A 24,543-nucleotide genomic window follows, 5' to 3' on the forward strand; every position below is an offset into this window, starting at 1 on the left:
GAAAATATTTGTATTGCCTAAAAGGAAAATTATTTTTAGTATATTTTTTAAACTGTCCATTGAAAAGCTTTCTTTTTTGAGAGCATCTTGGCGTCAAATTCCGCAATCACGCCCACTTCCGCCATGTAACACGTGACGTCGCCCGCCCGCCCCGCACCCCGGAGCCCAGCAGCAGCAGCAGCAGCAGCAGGAGGAGCAGGAGCATCAGCAGGACACGAGCTGCCGTGCCTGAGCCTCATCTCGCAAGGAGGAGATCCCGAAAGCCGAGTAGCACAAGAGAACTCCCCCTCCCCTCCCGCCTCTACACTCACGCACACAGCCATGGCAGACAACGCCGGCTTGGAAAACCACCGCATCAAGAGCTTTAAGAACAAGGGGCGCGATGTCGAGGTGAGCCGGCGAGTCTGTTCGACGACTTCGTGGGCCGTTTTCGAGCGGCTCTCCTTGGGCCTCGTTCTGAGGAGGAGCAGCAGGAGTAGCAGCAGGAGTAGCAGCAGCAGCAGCAGCCCGGCTACAGCTCCAATCCGAGCTAACCTCGGATAGCATGTGGAGTTCGCTGTCAAAAGTGCTTGTTGTTGGCCTACTATTTGTACAGTTTCACACATTTACGACGAGTCGGATTATCGTTGCCCAGCTGGTGGTGTTGCTGCTGAATGGAAATTGTGACATATCGAATAGAATTGTGCAATTTAGTAGGCTTCGCGATGGAGCTAGCTGTCAATGGCGGCTCACGCTGCTGGCTAGTCGGCTGGACACCGGCGGCTCGCTCCAAGGGCGGGCCTGGGCCGGTGGAATGATCCTCGCGTTCACCATGTTTGCTGCCGATTGGCTCGAATTCCGAACATTTTATCGGCATGCTTCCATATATTTGTCGTGGGCACTATTCGAATTGTAAACAAGCCGATGGTAAAAATCCAAAAGCGCCCATCCTTGTGAGATAGCCAGGTGAGCTAGCTAAAGCGAGCCTCGGGATTAAGCATTAATCACATGTTGTGACGCTACGGCTACATTCACCCTCATGTTTCTGTATATTAAACACCGAGAATGTGTATACTGAGTAAGTACCAAATTTTACTCTTAATGTGTGGGTGTGTGTACAAGATTTCGAAGAATAGGTGATTTACATACCTTTTAACGACGTTTCCAGTGATGTATCTATCGTTCTCGTTAGACAAATACTAAGAAAATGCGAAGTGAATGGCTGTAGAGATTTTAGTTGTGACCTTTTTTGTTGAATGAAAATGTCAAACTTTAACAACTTCCTCGGTCTTTATCCCATATATTTTTAAAAGGCTGAGTGGTCTTTATCCTATATATTTTTAAAAGGCTGAGAAAAGAAACAGACAATGATTAACTCAAAAATAATTATCGAAAACTAAGGACCCTAGATTACAAATTAATGCTCAAGAGTCAAATTGAGTTTGCAAATGACAGTCAGGTGATCTGGTTTAATTTAGCACTGAGAAAATATCTTACTCTCCTACAATTTTATGAGGGGTGTGTGAACTACAAATTTGGGAAATGTCTGTGTGTTATAACACGTGCACTTGCTAAACTTTGAAGTCGTGATTACAACTAGGGCATGTGGTCTACATCAGTAGTATTTTATAATGGTGATGATTAACACGAAAGCAATGAAACACGAGAAACAGCGGTTCCATCGCCGCTAAATATGTGCGATTAAAGAGTGCCGTTTATTGGCCAACCACTTCCCACAGCCTGTCAGTGACGGATACATACACACCTGCCGCCTAGCTACCTACATTGTGTTCAAATCAGCCAGGACTTAAAATGTGAACTTTCCTAGATATTGCAAGCACTTTTCAAGGATAAAACTGGATTACACAATAATGAATATGATTAATCAAAAGTACAATATTTGTGAAGAAATGCCACCACTCTCGCTGCTTCTTGATCTATTAGTAATCCTGAGATAATCCCCGTACAGTACAGTGCATATAAAACCAACCCATTTCGCCTGAAACTTGCAGTTCAATGTCCAGCCAGTGCTTGTTATGAACGTGTTTGGGAGTCGGTGGAACGAGCACATGGCTGCTTTGACAGATGGACTTTGCCAATGCATTCTTGATGCTATTTCAGGCATCCTGAATGTCTATCTTCTCTGTGGCAGCATGTTTGCTGAAACCTTTTTTTTCCTTATGTTTTGGGGGACTTCTTACAATTTCTCTGGGTTTTTAGAGTTGCGACAATGAGCCGGATCAACACACCGCCTGATTTAACCCATTGAGACCTAAAGCGCCTGGCTCAACATCTCCTCAAAACCTAAGGGCAACTATTGAATCACCCTCTTAAACCTGAGGTTCTCCCGGAAATTCAACAAAAACAAAATAATTGATATCTCAGCCCCTGTAGCAGATACATTATTCCAAAATAATTTGAGATCTTAGAAGTGCCTTTCACACAGGCCCGAGTTTATTATTATGTACTGTTTCAATTGAATATGTAAAAATAAAGTGTCAGTGCAAGAGGAGGACTATTTTTATTTATTTATTTTTTAAATCGAGCGGTAATTACATCCTCTATTCTGTTACAAAGACGTCGATATCGTCATTGTATACAAACATACATCTTAACCATATATCTACTTTTTATTTTTTAGACAAAAAGTAAAAACAGTAAGGTTCGCTGGATTACGTTGGCTTGTTTGTTTTGTATGGATCGATGAGATGCTTCATTGCAAAAAGACCCAACCTCACGTGTGGTGAGGTAAGTCTCTGTTTCGTTTTAATATGCACTTTAGACTTGGTTATTTGGATCATTGTTTTATTTACTGCATCACTCATGGCTTTAAACCAGAAAGAACGTGTTTTGTGAAGGCGTCGTAGCCAAAATGAAGATGTGTTGTATTGCATTGTATTGGGCAGATGTTTTTGCTGGTGTGACGTTTCAAAGGCTGGGGGCACGATGGGGGGCTTCACATGAGCGCTGACTTTGAAGTACTCGGATGTCGCCGGCTTGGTTTTTGTACTCTTTTAATCAATTCAAGCGTCAAATTACCGACGGAATGTATTTTTTAGGTAGTAATTTGTGAACGAGGACGTGTAATTACAGTATAAGGTATTACCGAATACAACTTGAATGAAGCGGTGCCTGGGAACTCAAACAAGCTGGTGTTTTTTGGAGGTTAATGTCAAAAAGTCATTGCTGCTCCCAGTGCTTTTTTTTTCTGTGGAAACCTGGTCGAAATGGCTCTTTGAGTGTGAAAGGTTGCCGACCCCTGGGTTAAACTGATGACTCCGAATATGGCTGGATGAATTACTAATATGTTTTTTAAATTTATTTTGGAGCATTTACATGCACAATCTAGGATGTTCAATACAAAAGCTGTATCATCAAGATGCTAATAGTTAGTTTTGATTGACACTGAAAAGGTTTTATTTTGGCTTTACTACTACACAGCTTCTGTTATATCAACCCTCTGATGTATCTTAAGAAGCTAAAATAAACATTTCAAACACATCTCAGTACAGTGTAACTGCTTCTCGTGAACATAATTCATTCTGGAATTTACTTACCACCCGGAAATAGTTTATCTTAGTTTATCTTTAACAGCATTTAGAACTTCAATAATCTAAACCTCAATAATATCATTACCTACATAAATTCCATAGCAAAAGACCATGAACAATTTTAACGAGCTACCCAACGATGAATGCATTGTTGTGTACAATCAAGTAGTATCTGTTACAGTATAGGTCACATTTTGAGCCTCTCAAATATGTTGATAGGCTTAATTCACTTTGATCACTAATGCTGCCTCCCACTACAGCGTTTTCTTTGACCACGAGAGCACTTCTACTGACCATCCACACCTTTACAGTAAGCACTAGGCTGACAGATACCCGCCTTTTCAAAGCATTTCACTGCCTTATTATTATTAATGTCTACTCAGTTCAATACAGTATTACTATACACTATGAATGTGTTTCCATTGGCATAAAAATGTACTAGGAAGTAAAACTTCTGTTACCTGGTCAGCCAGGGTTCCAAGCGTACCGAGAAGATATCATATGGGTGAAGTAAACCGTGTGCCGCTTGTTCACAGATCCTTCACTACAACGGTTGGTGATACACTGCTTGAAATGAGCCAAAATCTTGCTTTACTAGCGAAAACATTGACCAGAAAATCACAAATCAGATTTTTTTTTTCCTCCCTACTTTTGGAATTTATTGTTATTTTGCCATTTGAGTCACAGTCAGACTATTCCCCCTGCTGCAGAATCAAAACTGGTACAGTCCCATCTTCTTGCGGTCAGGGAATGGCTTGATATCTTAACAAAAGTGCAACAATTACAAAAAAAAAAAACAAGCAAAGAATATTTTCAATTCTTGTGCAATGCTTTATATTGTATTTAATTCTGTTCAAGTTGAAGTTGAACTGTTTCCCCTACCCCTGAATGCCAGATAGTACCCTTTACCGGATAGTACAAGAAACTATTTTTAATACCTGGTCAACCTCAGCTCCAAGCGCAACTCGATAGCATATAAGTGATATAAACCACCACTGGGTTCTGATTGGTTTGTCAGAGGCCGCACGTTAACGTTAGCTTATCCGTCACTGTGCCTTAGCTGTGGATGCTACGGTATCATCATTGTCCATAGTCTCCAAGTTGCTGTAGTAGTTGCTTTTCTTGCTTATTGTGTAAAACTCTGGCTGGATGCAGATCAGTAAATTAAGCACACCCTCATTCTCCTTCATTGTGTTTTTTTGTGTGTGTTTTTTTTTGCGTGTTTTGTTGAGACTAATGCGTTCCATACTGTGTGGTTTTCTGTGGAAAATGTATTTGGTTCGTTGTTTAAATCTATTTTCTATGCAGGTCCACTAGTCAAAACATGATATTCTGATTAATATTGTCTTTGTGGAATATGAGTTCAGCAGAAAAATCCACCCCTTTTTAACCATCACAGGCCATGTCATGGCTCAGCTTCAGAATACAGGCGGGGTCATGAGTGGTCGTTACCTGAGCCCTGATTAACTGTGATGTCATTTTTAGTCGACAGAAGTGACAAAATGGCCACCACATGAGATGGCTAAAAACAGGTGCATTTTGCTGCTTAACTCATAGTCCACAAACGCAATATTAATCAGAATGCCATCTTTAGACTAGTGAAGGTGCATTGATTGTTGACTCTCTCTTCAGTTAGGGCTCCTTTCAACATTGGACAATAATTGTGTCTTTGCACATTTTTAATTAAGTTACATAATTTGAGCTGACTGTAATTGCAACTTAATGAATATGGTCCACATACATAGATGGTATCATAAACAAACAAGAGCATGCCTGATGGGGCACAGTGTGGTATTAAGAAAAAAAAGTTGTAACACTGTTTTTTTCATTGTCTATTTTTCCCCATCAGTTAATTTAGTCTCATTATGTGTTGCCCCGCATTGGTTTGTGGAGAGACACCTCCATAGCCTCCAGAGTTTCAACTGTGAGGACATTATGCAAGAGGCTATTTGGGAAGGCAACATGAACCCTTTGAAAGAGTCACAAGATCTCAAACGGCAAACGTCAACAGATGCACAAATACAGCGATTACTCCAACTTGTCTCTCCTCACTTCTGTGCTATAACGAGCTCTTGTTCTTAGGTGTTTGCTAGGGACCACTCACTGATAAGTACAAATATTGAATCCCAGAACTATGCTGTTTATATCCACGTTCACTATAAAGAGCTTTGCAACATTTCTCAGCTGCAATACTGCACTAAACCAAGTTGTTTTGTTGAAAGTACTCAGAGTCTGTCTACTGAACAATAAGTAGATCGGTGATTCCCAACCATAGTGCCAGGGCACACTAGTAATTAGGGCTGCCATGGGATGTGATCAAATTTCACTTAATTTGTATGAAAATGATTGTTTATTAATTACAAATATTTCTTTGTTCATCTATCTATGCCAAAGATGCATATTGATTGTTAGAACAATTAAATTATTTTCCTATAGATGGCAGAAAGTACAATAAACCAGTATTTTGACTTATCATTTATACAATAGAATAAGTAATGGCTTCTTGTGAGTATATCGCCTTTGTTTTCAATTAAAAAGGCCCACATTTCACACTGTTTGTGAGTTAATTGAGGCAAGATCGTCATCCTTTCAGTAGTCATGCTTTTTGTGACATTTTTAGTGTAATGATGGTGGTCTGTGGGATTTTTGGAATGTAAAATGGATCCCTTGGCTTAACAAAGGTTGAGCAACACTGGTATAGGTCAATATTGAGGGGGTTTTGTTTCTGACCTCACCTGGTGGTTAATCAGGTTGTGTGAGGTTTGCATGCAAATGTAAAAATGCAGAGCACTTCCTCTTTATGTTGACTTCACTTTTTCAGGCGATTTATCCTAACTATATTATCTTTCTCCCGTTACAGACTATGCGAAGGCATCGGAATGAAGTGACTGTGGAGTTGAGAAAGGTGAGAAACGCACACAATAGAACAATGAAGGTAAAGGGGCTCCTCTAAGGTGGAAACCTCATCTCCAAGATGCTCTTTAATAGTGATGGGTCGGTGCACATATCTCTTTAAGAAAAAGTCACGTGACCGATGCAGCCGCTGTATTGCTCAACACTACCTGTCACTGAGGCACCAAACTTTATAAGGAAGCGCATCTGACAACGGATTGAGTCTCTGCCAAAAGAATCAAACATCTTCTGTAGCACAATTCTTTGCAATGACGTTTAATTTCCAGCAGCTCTCTCTGTTGAGCAATAGTGACACAGTATCAATACAGTTTGCTCAATGGGGTGCAAGAATGAGGCCTAATATATTTATTTCTATTTGCTAACTTAATTCCTGCATGGCTAACAGTGTTTTACTCTTTTGAATTCCATCCATGTCCGTCTTCTCACATGAGCATTAAGATGCAATTTATACAACTATCAGAGCTGGGCAGTCCGGACCGGTCGGACCCTCCTTGCCCATTTTTGGGGCGGGGGGTGGGGGCTGACAAATTTTAAAAAAGGGCTGGACTAAGCATGGCCGGAAGTGGATTTTAGTCCGGCCCACTAATCGGCCCTCATGCGTGTGACGTGCTCGCGAGGCGGCCAAATTTCATCTCATCCTACTCGGTGAAAGGCTTCTTTTTAGGCTTCTTTCTACTCCCGCAACGACGAGAGCGACAACTGCCGCATTGATTCACATGACCGACGCATTGTGCTGTTGACGACAGGTCTGCGACACATGCCACGCACACATCAGGAATTGTTGCTACTCTGATTGGTCCATTATGTCACATGTTGCGATGACATAACGTTTCCCACACGCTCGTTGCTGCTGCAAAGCGAACTAGTTTGGCAGCGGCGTATGTGTAAAAAGAAGCTACTCACCCACGTTCCCCCTTAGCCGCCACCTTTCAGATCGTTTTCGCAATAAAATTAAATGCATCGTCTAGACATCTCGGTCCCTTTTTTGTACGGGGAAAAAAAAATTTTAAACTCGTTTTTTGTAAGACTGTCTCGTCTTGACCATTTCGACTCTAGTCCGGAGCGTCCGTTAGGGATTCCGACTGCAAACTTCGGCCGACCTTCAGGAGCAAAGCTCGCCTCTTTTTTTTTCGGGTCGGGGGGCGGAACGGGGCAGGGGCAGACAATGTTTATGAATATGGACGGAGGGTCGCGGCCGGAAGGGTACCCAGGTCAAGGGTGGAGGGTGGCGGCCGGAGCGGCAAAAAAGGGTCAGGTGCCCAGCTCTGATAACTATAATGTATGTTTATAAGGTTTATATGAATGCTTAGTGCATTATTAGTGTGTTACTACCAACATTTATACATTTATTTGCTAACTTAATTTGGCTGGTCTGATAACTTTCTGCATGATGGTATTTCATCTTTTACACATTTACCTGCTTTCATCGACAGAAAATAGAATTTTGTTACTTTTCAGAGCACTAAAAAGGCCTAGTTTTCATGCAGAGTGCCGTAGAGGCAACATAGCTCTTTTACTTACTCGTGTGTATTATACAGAGTGCTGTATTCACCCGTTGCCTACTTTTTAGTACTTGTATGTACCATTATTTTGTAATATGAACGGTATTTTTCCTCAGGATGGATGTATTTTATTATTTTTATCTTGAATCCATTTAATATTTTTAGTTTTGATAGGTTAAAAAAACACTATATTCATCAATATCAGATGATAGGGAGTACTTGCATTGTGATACATTTTTCAGATGTATCGCCAGAATTTGATATCAATATAGCTACTTCCAAGTATTATTCCAAAGCAACCAATTAAAACAAGTTTTGTTTACGTCCAACTTCTAATCAAGTATGTCTATTTGCTTTGCTTGTGGTTGCTTACTCATTTGTATGTCAGTTTATTTTTTTTCCTTTCATTTTCTACAATGCTTTGCCTCAGTTAGGTCATGGATGAGTTGGAGCCTATGCCAGCTGCCTTTTTTGGGCAGCCAATTTCAGGGCAAGTTCCAAGTTTTTTTTTTTTTTTTTTTTTTTTTCTTCATTAGCCATTTTGTGTCAAGTCTTCTATGCTATAATTAGTGCTCCCTTTGTTACTTAAACGATCAAGTATCAGATGTATTTTCTAACAATGAAAAATGATCATTTAATTGCTGTATCGTGCTACTACTTCTAGTTGTCAATCTCGAGTTGCTGTGATTTCCACCTGTACTTTGAGCCATGAAGCTGTGTGCCACTTAAAAGGTGTACTTTTTTCTTCCCCAAAATGTTGTCAGCACACGCGTCCAGACTTTTTATATATAGAATAGACAAGCACAGGCTGCGCTAGCAACAGAATTTATTTGAAACGTCAACAAAAGGGCTTGAGTCGTAGGCTGTGATGTCAATGCATGTTGACATTAAGACAGGTCAAATTGCAAACACTATATTTGCACAACGTCAACACATTCTGGTGCATAAGTGCGTGGGAGCACTAGTTAATTGTAATAAAAAACAAGTCCTAGATTGCGCAATGGATGAGCGAGTGTGTCAATAAGCACTTAGACTAAACTAGGATCTGGCGCGTGGAGCTCACGGGCAAAAGGCAGCAACATTAAAGCGTCATGGCCGAGCAGTGTTGAGGTGGTCTGGTGTCTAGCACATTCCAGAGAGCCGGATCGGGTCAGGACCAAAACAGTGCAGTAGGCTGATTAGTCATCGCTGACGCACAGCAGCATGATGCACAAGAATGTAGGCCAAGGGAATCTCCTCCTACCAGTAGAGTGTGTGTGTGTGTTGGGGGGGGGGGGGGGGGTTGTGTGTGTGTATGATGTGTACACAATCACAATTTGTGTATGTTAACTCTCGGTTGATTAGGATGCAGGCTCATATATTTGGAACTTCAGCTGTGACGTCTCATGTACCCCAGAAAAAAATTCTTTGAGGATGGCTTGAATTGACTGTGGCTTTTAAGAATTCATGAATGCATTAACACGTTGCATCGCCCCGCTCGTCCTTTCATGACTTCTTCTGTCCCCTTGCCAGAACAAACGAGATGAACACCTACTGAAGAAGAGAAACGTCCCACAGGAGGAGAGTCTGGAGGACTCTGACGTGGACTCAGACTTCAAAGGGGTAAACGATGATCCATTGTTAATTGTGTGGAATTGATTGTTGATTAGTTGCCTCATGAAGCAATGGAGGTAAATGGACTGCACTAAATGATTGCAGCAACCAGCAGAGGCACTGTTGATTCAGTGTCCACCAGTTTGCTGTCTAAAGATGAGCATTAAGGACTGTGACGTTTTTCCACACCATACAAAAAGATGGAAGTATGGATTTACAACATACATACAGCTTCCGTGAAGTTTTTATTTAAACAGCTAATCAAAGCACATTTTATAATGCCATGTTTTAAACAAGCATCTCGCTTGGCGCCAATTCACATGTATATTTTAAGCTGAAGCAGTTCTTCAGAAATGTACATATCAAATATGAGTTATTTTGGGGGTGAGCGCAATCCTTGATTGCTGAATTAAGTGTGGACTTCGAAGAAGAGTCCCACGCTTTCAGTGGCAAAGCACACTTTTGATTTCACTGACAAGGCATCCATGCAAAAAACAGCAGATGGTCAGATTTTGCCACATGCATTGAATAGGCAAATATATTGATGCCAGGTGGATGACTAAAAATTGACAGCCAACAATCCAATTGTTTACATTTTTTTAAAGGATTGCATTGCTTATGTTAAGGTAAATTCAAAATAAAACCAATAGATTTTCAATGGAACATATTGTGTTGCTATAAACAAATGACCATTTTCGTTTGGCGCTGCCATTTTAGTCTAACGTAAAAAGTACCGGTAATCACCTCTGGCAATTTTAACCTGGTTTCCTTCAAAAGAGCAAAAAGGACTTCAAAGTTTCTTTTTGGTTCTGAGCATGCATGTGCCACATGCAGCAGTGGCTGTGAAAAGATTTCTACTGCTTTTCTGTCAAATAATAGTCAGCACACTCCCCTCTTGTTGATTTCTGAGCACAGCCTATGTTTTAAACCAATCAGCAGCTCGTGCTTAAACTTTCTACCTGTAATGCCTGACACGCTCGCGCACATTGTCCCCAGTTGGAGCAACTTGAGCATGCATGGGCACTCAGTTTTTGGTGCACTCTGAATAACCGAATGGCACATCTCAGCAACACTGAGTTTCCGAACGATTGGAGTGAAGCAGGGCCCCGCTCTGAGATTATTTCCAAACACGCCCGAGATCTTGGATTTGCGCAACAGCAGCAAGGATTTAAAAGGCACATTAATCCACCAGGATTGTACCTTTGGCTACAATGCGATGCGAGATTCTAGTTAAGGGAAGCTGTTTGAGGATACAATAAAAAAAAAAAAGTTTAAATGTAGTCATTAGCCAACGTTCCGTCATCCTCATCCGCTGCCAGGGTGCAGAGCATTCCCCGCTCACAATTTATCAATTCAGCCTGCAGATCACTATTTATTCTTCATTTTTAATTTTAAAAATTACATTTATTAAATGGAACAAGTGTTTAGAAGAGTGGGAACTGTGTGGCTACTTAAAAAGTGTAAAAGATAATTAAATAGAAATTAAAAAAAAAAAAAGGTCAACCTGTATTTTGTGGAAATTCACCAATTGCGAGGGGTTCTTGGAGCGTATCACGTAAAAAGTGAGGCAACGCTGTACTTTGCTGTAAAACAGTTTTTATTGCACCTGGGAGGGAGCAAATATAACAGTGTACTGTACACTGTCATCGGACAGCAATAATATAAACAACTGAAATGGCTGTCCCCCTCCTTTTTTGCAGCAAAATGTTACGCTTGATGCCATCTTACAGGTAAGTACTTACCTACTTAAGTTGCAAATGTACACGTGAGACACCTCAACTGTTTGTCGGTGACGGCCCTCTTCCTTCCTCTGGCTCTCAGAATGCCACCAGTGACAATGCAGTCATCCAGCTCAGTGCCGTGCAGGCGGCCAGGTGACAAATTCTCACGCACATTCATTCACCCACACACAGATGTGTGAATACATGTTGAGATACCAGTTCATTTTTAACATGAGCATGTTTCTTGTCCGTCAGAAAATTGCTCTCCAGCGACAGAAACCCCCCCATTGATGACTTGATAAAGTCTGGCATCCTGCCTATTTTAGTCAATTGCCTGGAAAGAGATGACAAGTGAGTTTGAAACATTTAAGTCAATGCGAGCTATTAACGTGCGTGCGAGTGTGGAGGAAATGCAGCGGCCAGTTGGCAGGACCAAACCAAATATAACAGCATTCCTGCCTTTCGGAGGTCCAGAATTCCCAGGACCTTGTGTTCGCCGTGGGTGAGCGGATGTATAGCTGGAAGAATTTGAAGGAGGCGTGGCAACCCGACGAGTGTCATGTTAACATGTAGCACCCGTTGCTGACTGTTACTTTCGACAATGCCGAATTTCTTATTTGCATATCACATCACTCTTTTGGAACACTTCTCTGCCTTTTATTGCCCCCTCCTCCCGTTTCCCAAGCGATGAATGTCCTCCCCCTAACTGTCTGTGATGACGTCCCACAGCCCCTCTCTTCAGTTCGAGGCAGCTTGGGCCCTGACCAACATTGCCTCTGGAACGTCAGCGCAGACTCAAGCTGTGGTTAAATCCAGTAAGTTGACCCGACGCCCACCCCCCTCAGTGTTCCCCAGCTATTTGTGTTTGCCTGCGGACTGCCCGGCAAACATTCATTTTGGTTTAACCGATATTGCATCTCGACTCTAGAATTTGTCAAACAAAACCTATTCACATTAAACTAACAAGCCACATATAGCAAAAGAAAGCACAGCTTACAGGTTCTAATTGATGATCATGTCGACGTACGGACATTACAATCCGTAAACACTCGGTCGAGTACAACTTAATACAGGTGAAGCAATGCAGGGCTACTCACATGCTAACTGTCATAAAACTGTTGCAGTTCGGCAAGACTCCTGGGAAGTCTGGTATGAATAGCTCTTGAGGTCATGCCACAGCATCTTAATCGGGTTGAGGTCAGGACTTTGACTGTGTCATTCTGTAACACACATTTTCTTCTTCTGAAGCCATTCTGCTGGACATGTGGCCTCAAGTTCTTTTGCAAAATATCTTGATAAACTTGTGAATGTACAGTCATTTTCCATTGGTGGCCCTCCACCTCGCTTCACAGTTGGGGTAAGCCTTTCATTTGATGTTGGTGTGATGTGCTATTTTTCCACCACACACGGTCTTCCGTGTTCCTCTCAAACAGTAGAGCTTTGGTTTCACTGTGCTCTTGCAATCTAAAATGTTTATTACAACAGCCACTACTTGGAACAGAAGTGCTAAATGTTCTCCTTGTATAAACAATTTGTCTCGCCGTGGACCGATGAACATGAAGAACATGAAGAGATACTTTTGTAGCCTTTTCCAGCTTTATACGAGTTTATACATAAAGTCCTCTGACCTCAAGAGAGCCATTCACACCAGACCTCCGAGGGATTTTGCTAAACTGCAACGGTTTGGTTAAGAGGAATGGTTCAAAATTCATCCTGATTGTTGTTGCACGTCTGATCTGCAACTACTGGAAACATTTATTTTTTTGTTTTGTTTTCTGAGGTTATTGCTGTCAAAAGGGTTCACTTATTTTTCCTCACTACCCTTTTTTTTAAAAAAAAAAATCAGCGTCAAAAATATATTGAGGGACACATAAAGCACTGATTAAAATTTGCTGTTAAGCAGTGTAATTGATATCCATCGACATGAAGACACTGATCATGTTTTTGGTCTTTGGGGGCTTCCAGGTGCCCATGGACACCATGTTGGTGATCCCTGTCAATATAGAGGTCACAAAATTCTTAATAATAAACTAATTGTCTGATTGATGTGCCTCTCCCTAGTAGTTGTTGTTGTTGTTTGTTTTTGGTCTTTCGATTTTGGCTGCTGCAGAATGTGGTATGTTTGGTTTTGTCATTCTGAGTGCTCAAGGTTGATTGTGTACGTGTGTGTCTCCAGATGCAGTGCCGTTGTTTTTGCGACTGCTCCGCTCTCCTCATCAGAACGTATGTGAACAAGCTGTTTGGGCTCTGGGAAACATTATAGGTTAGTAGACTCTGTGTGCACACTTGTGCAAATATTAAAATCGACATCTTTTCAACTCTTGTTTTACTTTTTTTTTTTTTTCTTTATTGTATTCATTCAAGTATTTAAATATTCAAGTATTTAAATACGTTTTATCACAATTTTACTAAATACAAAACAAATCAAGCATTTTATACTTTTTTTTATACTGTTGCAAAATTTCTGAAAATATTTTGATAGTGTCACGTCTATATATAAAGCACATTTGTAGTGTTCAACCTTCTTGAATGAAAGGTTTCAAGTAAAAAAGTTCTTAAAATTGCTTCCTGACACTTGCAAACTTTTCATTGGAGAATGTATTTCTGCCTGCGTCACCCGGTTGTCTGTGAATGACATTAAAGTTTGAGTTTAATTCTATGGAAGATAAAAACAATCTGTAGTTACAGGACACAAAACGTCCTCGGTTGCCCATACAGAATAAACACTTAAAATTGACACTGAGTCATTCGTACCATTGCACCTCCACTGTCCAGGTGATGGGCCGCAGTGCCGGGACTATGTCATCTCCCTGGGTGTGGTCAAGCCACTGCTCTCCTTCATTGACCCCTCCATCCCCATCACCTTCCTGCGCAACGTCACGTGGGTCATCGTCAACCTCTGCCGCAATAAGGACCCGCCCCCGCCCATGGAAACAGTGCAAGAGGTAAGATGCTTGAATGAGTCTCACAGAGATTGTCTGTCATATCCCACCCCGGGGGAGGTTTGTTGCGGCATTGAAGCCTGACTCTTGACAGCTACTACCTCTTTGTTGTTTTTTTGTCCTCCTCACTCTGCCTTGTTTTGCCTTCATATTTTGATGAAACGACTCCTCCTCCTTCATTGAGCCCACACCTAACATGCTCTTCTCTCTCTCTCTCTCTCTCTCTCCCCCCACGCACAGATTTTGCCTGCCCTCTGTGTGCTAATACATCACACAGACATAAATGTAAGTATCAAGCAACGAGCAGTTCCATTCTAAAGTCCAGACTATATCACATGACCTGAATTCCATTTTTTTTTTTTTTTTTTAGATAAGAGCTGTCATTTACTTTTTTTTTTTTTTTGCGCTTATTTGTCTGTCTGTCTCGCAAGTTCAAACTTAAGACACCAACGCTGTATGGTGGCAGTGAACTCAATTTACTTCACAGTAACAACATTGGCAAATAATGAATAATTCGTCAAAAAAGAAACTTCAAACTATTTAATAACACTCCAAGTTGAAGTTTGTCAAAATAAACAAAAACAAAAAAAGAGAATGACACCTTGTGTAATTAAAGCAACTATAACCTGGCATTTCAGTCTTAATGCTAACACAAATTAGAATCTGTGTTGCAGTGCTTTAAACCTTACTGCAGGGGTGCCCAAGTTTGGTCCTCCAGAGCCCCTATCAACCTGTTTTAGAAGTCTCCTTCCGCTAACACATCTGATTCAAATGATCAGGATTGTTATTAGGCTTGTGAAACACTTGCTGGTGAGCTGATCATTTCAATCAGGTGTGTTGGCGCAAGGCGACATTTAAAACAGGCAGGATGGGTGCTCTCGAGGACCCTGCTTGGGCACCCCTATCAGAGCTGGGCATTTTACTAAAAATTGAGCGTCAGTTATTCGTCATCCATCTGCAGCGTGGGTATTCTTCTGTCATTTGCCTTTTTTAGGGGGGGGGGGGTGTAATATTACCCGACTATAGGCCGGTCCGCCTCTGATTTTAAACGGGCTTCCGTCAGTGATTCAGACAGCTAACTTCAATGCCAATTTTTAATCATCCAGTCCGCCGAGCTCATCTGAGTGCCTCGGTCAGTGTGCGCCTGGCATAATTTGTTGTTGACATTTTGTGCATTTAGATCCTCGTTGACACGGTGTGGGCGTTGTCCTACCTAACGGACGGTGGCAATGAGCAGATCCAGATGGTCATTGACTCTGGTGTCGTACCACTTCTCGTGCCTCTCCTCAGCCACCAGGAGGTGAAAGTGCAGGTGAGACTCCAGACTCAGATGAATAAATGAATCTGCTTGATGATATGATTCCTAAATATTGCCCTTGCTGTGTCTCAACTTGTAGACGGCAGCTCTGCGGGCAGTGGGAAACATCGTAACCGGCACTGATGAGCAGACGCAAGTTGTTCTCAACTGCAAGGTCCTCAGATACTTCCCCAATTTGCTCACACACCCTAAAGAAAAGATCAATAAGGTACCACAAGCACAGACACAACAGAATATGAGCTTTTCTTTCACGCGACCGATTGTTACCATGTCATTGAACATGTATACGATCCGCTCTGGAATGCTAGTTTTATCTGAAAGTTAGTGTATTTTCAAAACAATTTTCCTATAGTAAATTAAAATATGCTTAATCTGTTCCAGGGCCTGTCCCCATTATATTTCCTAATTTTTTGCTTCTGCTTGCTCGAAGCAAGTTATGTGTGACTACCACATTTTTTTCTTGATTTCTATAACCACATTTTTTTCTTGATTTCTTTTAGTGTTTCTTAAAGCCCAAAACAACCCAAAAATGTTCTTTCCAATAATATGTTATATGTGCCTCCAATAAATCTAAACACGGCATTCTGATTAATGTTGTGTATTTGAAATATGAGTTAACCCATTAAAGCCTAAAGCGCCTGGCTCAACAGCTCCCCAAAACCTAAGGTCGTGTTTGGAATTACCCTTGAAAACCTGAGGTTTTCCCAGAAATTCAATACCTACAAAATAATAAAGATCTCAGCCCCTGTAACAGACATCAACATAATTCCAAAAGATTTTGAGACCTTAGACATGTGGCTTGCACACAGGCCCGAGTTTATTAATCTTTACTGTTTCAATCGAAGATGATAGTGTCAGTGTAAGAGAAGCACTATTTTTAATTTAAAAAATCGAGTGGTAATTACCAACCTTTATTTTGTTACAAAGACGTCGATATTGTCATTGTCTACAAACATATATCTTAACCATATATCACGTTTGACTGGTTCTACTGGTTCAAAGTCCACAAGCGCATCGTCTATATGACTGCCGTTACTCATTTCAAAGCTCCTGCGATCGATGCCGTCCGCCATTATGATTGCATTTCATTGGACAAGAGAACAAAAATTGGATTAAAAAAAAAAAAAAAAAAAAAAAATGACGTGTATGTTCTCCAGGCTTTAAGGGTAGAAAGACGGTTATGCACTCCCATCCTTAATGCATAGAACATATTATTGTAAAGAACATTTTGGGTTGATTTCCGCTTTAAGTGTTATAATCCTCACTACATCCGACACAATACAATACGTGTCTTTAATGCTCAACGTTCACAAACTGTTAAAGGCAGTTGCAATTTTTCAACTGAATCGAGGCCCTAATCTAGTAGTCAATAATAGACTTGGAATACCAGCGCTGACACAGATTTTACAAATAACTCAGAATGGCAGTCACGTTCTGACATTAGGTAGGTGTGTATGTATGAGGTATCTTACGAATTACCGTTTTGTTTTTGTGTTTTGTAGGAAGCAGTGTGGTTCCTATCCAACATTACAGCTGGGAACCAGCAGCAGGTCCAAGCTGTGATTGATGCTGGCCTCATCCCCATGATCATTCACCAACTGGCCACGGTCTCTTTTGCTATATTCTATTGCTATTTTGTAGCGCTGGATGATTAATCAAAATTAAATTTGTGATTTCGATTTTAGCTTCTCTCGGTTTTTAAAACGTTCAAATAGAAGACAAACGATGAATGTGCAGAACAGCGCAGTGCGTTTACAAATTCCCGATGTTGTTAAAGTACTCTGAATTGTTGCTTGCATAGCAAGCGTTTAGCGTTTGTGATTCTGCCATCCCTGAGCGTGCTTTAAGTTGTTTAATGACAACCTAGTTGGAGTTAACTGTAAAACTAAACACACAACAAAAATAATTACACACATATACTTGAATACAAAACATGCTTCATTTCTAAAACATCGCTAGCTCTAATGCTAGTCAGTGGTTCATTCAAATGCTAACAGAGAATTAGCATTGACTTCGGGAGTGATAGTCCTTCAAATAAGACATAAACGCTGTGGAAACACATACAGACAGGTTAGACACCATTACTCAAAGGCACAAATTCTGTCTGTCCCTAAGAGGACAAAACGCGCAGGAAGAGCCGAAATGTTTTTTTTTTTTTTTTTTCCTCCAATAGATATTATTGTAAGTTTGTTTTTTGGGGGATTTACCTTTTTACTAATTTCTTTTTCTTGTTGTTCTTTCAAGTCATAAAGTTAAAGTTGACTTTTCAAGGATTCACGGAATTTTCCTTTCCTAAATTTTTTGTTGTTGTACCAAGACATATTACCACATGACATGGCACGAAATACAATCCCCGAGATCTCAGGTTAGCCCAGTAAGTCTCAAGACTTGGGAAAATAACACAAAATATGATAAAGAGATAAGGGTAATGCTTATTCAAGGCTTCAACGTATGCACAAATGCAAGGCAACAAAGGTGTGGAGATCGCGGAATGAAAATGCAAGAGGCTTGAATTTAACATATTTACTAGGTCATTTTGTACTTGACAAAAAGAAGAGAGTGTTCAAGACTTAAGTGGTCAATGTGCAGGGAGGAATGGACATGAGGCGTTGATGATAGTTTTGAGTAGTTGAGTTTAAGTAGTTGACTACATTTTAAAGTCAATGAATAATCATTTTAGTAATCGTCATTTCAATCTCGATCAAAATGATCGTGGTTATTATGTTTTTCCATAATCATCCAGCCCTATATTGTACCAACTGCACTTGGGCCTGAGGCCTGTGTGATAGTCGTAATCTTGTCACACACATGATAGTGACATCCTGCCTCTCCACAGGGGGACTTTGGCACTCAGAAGGAGGCAGCGTGGGCCATCAGCAACCTCACCATCAGTGGAAGGAAAGACCAGGTGAGCTGTTTTAACGCAATCCACATGAAGTGTCGTTTAAGTAGCTGTAAAAGTCCAAGATTGTAACTCACTTTTACTCAATATTTGTAGTAAATCCCTGTACAAGGAGAACTTCATAGGCTATGTTGACTGACCTTCCACTCTCGTAAGCACATAAGTTGTAATTATTAGTATGGCTGTGGTGTGTGTGTGTAGGTGGAGTACCTGGTGGAAAAGAATGTTATCCCTCCCTTCTGTAACCTGATGTTGGTGAAGGACCCCCAGGTGGTGCAGGTTGTCCTGGACGGCCTCAAGAACATCCTCATCATGGCAGGCGAAGAAGCCAGCACCATCGCCGAGATCATCGAAGAGTGCGGGGGTGGGTGGTGCGCCGTGGCATTTGGTTTTGCTTTGCCTTCCACTTTTCCAACCTTACATCACTTTTTCTTTTCAGGATTGGAGAAGATTGAAAACTTGCAGCAACATGAAAACGAGGACATCTACAAACTAGCCTTCGAGATTATTGATCAGTACTTTTCAGGAGATGACGTAAGTTCACACAAAACCATCAGAATCCATAGCTCTTAAGACATTTGTCTTCCCAGCAATGCGGTCCAGAAAAGTAAAACTGGATCTGGTCTGTGTTTCTCGTACACCACTCACTCCGCCATCGACGTCAAATATGTGACATGGTTCCTTTCCTTAACTCACGAGTGAATGAATGAAGAGTCTACTGTATGATATAGACCGACTAATCTAATTGTGAAATGAAAAACCTAAATCTCTGTTCCGTGCAAAACGCTTAATTTACAGACTCCGCAAGTAGCTATTTGCACTGTTGTACCGAAACAAATTAAACTACTTCCAAACTGCAGATATTATCCCTGTCTGGAGATGTGTGCTTCACATTTGATGTTGTTTGAATTGCTTTAAGTCGTTTGAATAATGTAGTGCCCAAGTTCCCAAGCTGTAAGTCTTCTCTTTGTCAATGTTAATTTACAATTAATGCAAACAGTAACCCTGAAAATCAACACTGCATAACAAAATAGCTCGAGATTTTTTTTTTTTCGCCAGGAACATCAGCTTGTCCACTTGGGTTGGTTTCAAACAAGTATGCTGGTAACGTAATATACGTAGCTACCTGCTGAGTCACTTAAAAAATCTCTCAGAGGGTGAGGTGCTTGCAGATGTACAGAGGCATTTCCTGGCGGGTTTGCTCAAGTGTGGGAAAATTGAAATGTTGCTGTCATAGCTGCTCACTTGGATGCCTATGGGTACGCCCTAGCCAATAGGACAACAGTATCCAGGAGGTTGAGTGACGATGCGCATTTAAGGTTGCATTTGATTGGTCAAAATTAGGTAAATACCAATGCGTACAACAAAGCCTACAATACCATGAGAAAGTATTCATTTATTGCATGTCTTTGCGATGAACATATTGCACGTGCCGTTATCTCGATGACAGTATTTTTTTTTTGCGATATCGTGCAGCCCTAATTTAAAACTAAGCTATTGCTTTTCGTATTTGTAGTTGAGCATTTCCTTGTGATCTTTAACAATTAAGAAAATAAAAAGCGAAATTACGTGAGCGGCTATATTTCTGATCATGTGATTGGATTGGGATAACTGAGCAGTTACGATATCTGTGTTTTGCCCACCCACCTTACACTAGTGTACTACATTGTCAATTTTTAAACGAAAAAGTGCTGTTTTGGGACAATTTACAATGGAAGCTGAGTGAATTTAACGGTACTGCTGGGTGTAAATGGGCATTTTAGACAGTTTTTCCAATCGCCTTGGAGTTCACCCTGGCTTTCCTCTCCTCATTTTAGATCGACGAAGATTCCAGCTTGATCCCAGAAAGCACTCAAGGAGGAACCTTCAACTTCGACCCCGCTTCCAACATGCAAACAAAGGAGTTTAATTTCTAAATAAAAAAAACAACAACAAAAACAAAGAAAAAGAAAAGAGCAAAAGCCAGGATGTTTGCTTCAACCAGCTGCACGGGTACTCTATAATCTCCACTCCCCTCCTCCCCACAGTGACATTCATCCATTTCTCCTCAAATCTGGCAACCTGATATGGAAAGATTGACTTCAATATGGATACTCAGTCACCACTGAGGGGTTTATGGGCCCCCACCACCACATCTGCTCTGTGGGGGTTGGTTTTGTATTTTTTTTTTTTTTTTTTTTTTTTTTTTTTAAATGATCACCCCTCGCCACCATCTGGCAACCTGCATCACAACAAGGATTTTTGCTTCGACATATCACAGCGCAGAAAACGCGAAGGACGAAACAGCGTCAGCGATAACGTTTGATTGCCACAATGTACACAAGCACACTTTAGTTGGTAGTCTCCCTCACCGACACGCATGGAACACACACACACGCACGTACGTATGGACAATTGGTGTGCATACTTCTTTTGGAAGCCATCATATCACAAATGGGGGAGAAATACTGCTGTTTTTGTTTCACACTTGTTTTTGTGCCCTCCCTCCCTCACACAGACACACACTTGGCATACAAACACCCACTCTTAGGGTCATACAGGTTGGTCACACAGGTTCCTGCGAGCTCCCCCAGACCTCCACCCCCTCCAAGTAACCCTCCCTCACCCATTGCAGAGCTAAGCCATGATTAACCACGGATACATCCCCTCCTCACTCCACTGAGGGTGAAAGGGCTCTAACGGTGGCAGATAGACTTGACAGGACTTCATGATGTCACTTTTTTTTTTTTTTTTAAACGTGACTTTAATTGAATTATCTCAACAGTGCGTCGCCCAGCCCTTCCCCACAAAAGTGAAGTAACTGCCATCATTTTTATTTCTTTCTGTTTAAAACTGAACTACCTGCTGAGAAGGACTTGGCAGCGTAAGAAAAGAGGTAATTGGGAAGTGCAGAGACTTCCTGTGTCCACTGTAGCGTCCCCCCCCGGACTGGACCGCACTGGACGTCCTATTTGCTCATGATTCCCCTGTAATGTGAAACTTAGAAGATGGAAGTGGCGGGGTTTGGGGGGGGCAAAATTTGCTAAAACCGACCTGATTTGAATCTGATCGTTTTTATGATTTTATGGGGTTTTTTTGTGTGTGTTGTTTAGGGGTTTTTTTAAAAAAAAATTTTTAAGTTTCAGTTCATGATGTGGTTTCTTCTGGTTGGAGCTTCCAATTGCGTTTTGTTTGGACCTTCACCATGTTTTAATCTTATGAATAGGATGGAGTGTTAGGACCACTGGAAAAAAAAAAAGTTTTGATGAAAAAGTCATCAAGTCCACAAGAAATGGGAGTTATGTTAAGAAATAAAAGCTACAAGAAAAAAGTTGGAATATCATGAGAAAAGAGAAAACAGTGTAAGGTTTCACAAACTAAGTCAAAATGTTATATGGAAAAAGTTGTCCAAATTTTGTAAGTTTTTTTTTTAAGAACTTTTTACTGGTAAAATTGTCTTATATAGTCATACGTTTTTAGCATTACAACTTTTTTCTTGTATGATTACGACAACAAAAAAATGTTTATATTTATTAGGAAAAAAAGGAAAAGCTACAAGTAATTGTCAAATTTTTAGGATTACGACTATTATAATGAAGTCACAACTTAAACTAAAAATAATGAGAGGTAGAAGTCGTAAAACTATGAGGCAATGCTGTTAAGTTAAAAGAAAAATTAGTAGAATGAAGTTGTAATATTACAAGAATTAAGTCAATGTTATGCGGGAAACTCCTATTTTTTTTTGTACTTTTTCCTGTCAGAATTCTCATCTTATCTTAATACAAAAATTAGGACTTTTTTCTTGTACTAGTCTGATGGCATTGTAACTTATATAAAGAATGTAAAATTGCCTAAAAAGTCACAAGAAGAAAGACGTTTTACTCAGAGAAGTTGTAATGCTGCGGGAATAAAGTAAGAATTTTTATGTGGGGAAAAAGTCAATTTATTTTAGCCCTGTTGAATTTTCCCAAGTAAAATTCAAAACTGTTCTCATAATGCATGTTTCTCATAGCATTACGACTTTTCCGTCTAAAATTCCATTAGGCGAATGAAGTTGCAAAATTAGAAAAGGAAAAAAAGTGCGACCAGAAAAAGTCTGAATGTAATGGAGGAAAAGTTAGAACAATATGTGGGGTAAAGAGTGTCGAAGTGTTGTTACAACAAAAAGAATATTTTGCAATATTATTGTAGGGGGCGGGGGCGGTAATTTGATGTTACAAGAAATCAAAATCCTGAAGTAGTCGTAATAATATGACTACAATATATCCAACGTCCTGTCCCCACGCAACAATACGGCTTTTTCAAAATGATTGGGGGCATTTGTCCGTATAGAATCGCTTCTCATAAGTCATACGACTTTTCAGAAAATCTACAATGTATTAGTCATAATATTTTTACATTATTCTTATGTTATTTCTAAAGCTTCTCACAAATGAGACTTTATTTTGCTAGTATTATTTAGTTCCTTTTCAGCCTGGCCTCGTTCGGCGACAGGCGTTACTGCTCACTGACAAAACTAAAAACGAAACTTCGGGGAGGGAAGGCGCACCTTCACAGTACTACTTCACCACTCTTGGCCGATGAGCTCGCTCACTCGATTTGAACACTTGTACAAAAAAAGTGTGATGTGTATCTCTCCTTGCCGTCTATTGAATATAAATATATAAGTATATTGACATAAAGCCTGTAAAAAGCTGCTGCAGCTGACACTCGTTGGATGGACGACAACAATGAGGACCTCGCTGTCTAAAATGGCAGCGGAGGCTTTTTTTTTTCTCTTGTTGAAGCAATATTTCTTTTTATTTTTGACTTGCATATGTTTTGTGATGACATGCTGGTTATTAATAATTGGAACAGACTTTTTTTTTTTTGTTCTCTTCGTAGTGGTGTCAGGGTGATGTGCTCTCTCTCTCCCGAGACTTTAAATGCTCTTGTTGGCTGCTAACTACTGAGAGGGCGTGCTCACAACTGCTGGGGGTTTTAAATAGGGGAGGGGGGCGTGCTAGTTGTTTATAACGGAAAAAAAATTGTAGAGCAAGGGTGTACAGTCATGCACTAGCAGACTAGACCGAGCCACTTTAAAGATTTACAATTATGTTTGTCTTGTACCCGCATTGGATACAAGCTTATGTTTGTTGCAAGATTTTTACTTGCTCTTGAAAGAAAAAAAGTTGTTTTAAATGAATACTAGAAGAAAAGCAACAGACAGCGTTTTGGCCTCTGATTGTTTATATCTTTTTATAAATTTTTGATTGAACTCTTCTCTCTTTAAGGTGGCTCATTGATGCTTTCAACTCCTGTGCATATTAAAGACAAATATGAGTTGGAAAAAAAGTCACGGTGCCTTTTGTTTTTGTCATTTTGTTGATTTAAAATTAATAGATTCAGAGAAGTGGTTTTTAAAGTGCGCGAAAGTTCAAACATAAAATGGCTGCTCTCCATTCGTCACTCACTGCAAATCCTAAAACGGGAAGTGGTTTAATTTAGTTAGTGTTGCAAGGTTAAAAATATGCTTTCTCTTTATTTTTCTCAAGGTGCAGCGCCCCACACTTTGAAAACCTTTGTAATGGAGTATTAACACGCCAGATGTTATACCTCTACATGTGACCTCATACACGCTGGTTGCCATGGTGATGCAAACACAATTTTACTTGTTTGCCCCCTCCCATCACCACAAGTCATCATCGCCACGTAACCTCATTCAGGGGGATTTTTTTCATAGCATTTCTTCTCATGGCACCCTCAGGACATGACCTGTGTTTTCTGATCCGAAGCAAAATAAAAACTTGCTGTTCAAGCCGATGGGTCCTTCAGCACTTGCATTGTTGTGATTTGCACGTCAAAAAGAAAATTAAAATGGAAGTAGGGTAGGTGCAGCAGTCGCAATAGGAGGGGGGAAGGCGTAATATTAGATATTGAGAACAACTCGAAATGCATGGAACATGTAACAATACAAATGAAAATAGGACGTTAATATTGGAGTATTAAGAGCATCACAAGTCTGAATGTTACATGGGAAAAACATGTAACATTTCTTGAAAGTTGGAAATTGCAAGAAAATTATGAGGAAAAAACATGACAAAAATAAAATTGGACTTTGAAAAAGTTGCAACGTAAGAGATAAATTGAAAAATTGAGATTGA

General features: G+C 40.4%; 1 protein-coding gene across 1 annotated transcript; it reads left to right on the forward strand.

Annotated features, from left to right (window-relative positions):
• The first annotated feature begins 147 nt into the window (after positions 1-147).
• LOC147136257 (importin subunit alpha-4) lies at positions 148-24,213 on the forward strand. Its single transcript, XM_086051425.1, has 17 exons — positions 148-390; positions 6,391-6,435; positions 9,458-9,547; positions 11,239-11,268; positions 11,360-11,412; positions 11,515-11,610; positions 11,989-12,074; positions 13,436-13,522; positions 14,035-14,204; positions 14,442-14,486; positions 15,382-15,513; positions 15,599-15,727; positions 17,022-17,126; positions 18,356-18,427; positions 18,623-18,785; positions 18,861-18,955; positions 20,239-24,213. Exons 1-17 carry the CDS (start codon positions 322-324, stop codon positions 20,335-20,337), a joined length of 1,566 nt encoding a protein of 521 aa, XP_085907551.1. The 5' UTR covers positions 148-321; the 3' UTR covers positions 20,338-24,213.
• The last annotated feature ends 330 nt before the right edge of the window (positions 24,214-24,543 follow it).

This window comes from Filicampus tigris, chromosome 14 (genome assembly GCF_054856515.1).
Source record: "Filicampus tigris isolate MCC_2025a chromosome 14, RoL_Ftig_1.0, whole genome shotgun sequence".
Lineage (NCBI taxonomy): Eukaryota > Metazoa > Chordata > Actinopteri > Syngnathiformes > Syngnathidae > Filicampus > Filicampus tigris.

Coding starts and splice junctions, on each gene's coding strand:
- LOC147136257 (XM_086051425.1), top strand. CDS start 322: ATGGCAGACAACGCCGGCTTGGAAAACCACCGCATCAAGAGCTTTAAG. Junction 15,728..17,021: donor CTAAAGAAAAGATCAATAAG/GTACCACAAGCA, acceptor TGTGTTTTGTAG/GAAGCAGTGTGGTTCCTATC. Junction 18,428..18,622: donor TCAGTGGAAGGAAAGACCAG/GTGAGCTGTTTT, acceptor GTGTGTGTGTAG/GTGGAGTACCTGGTGGAAAA.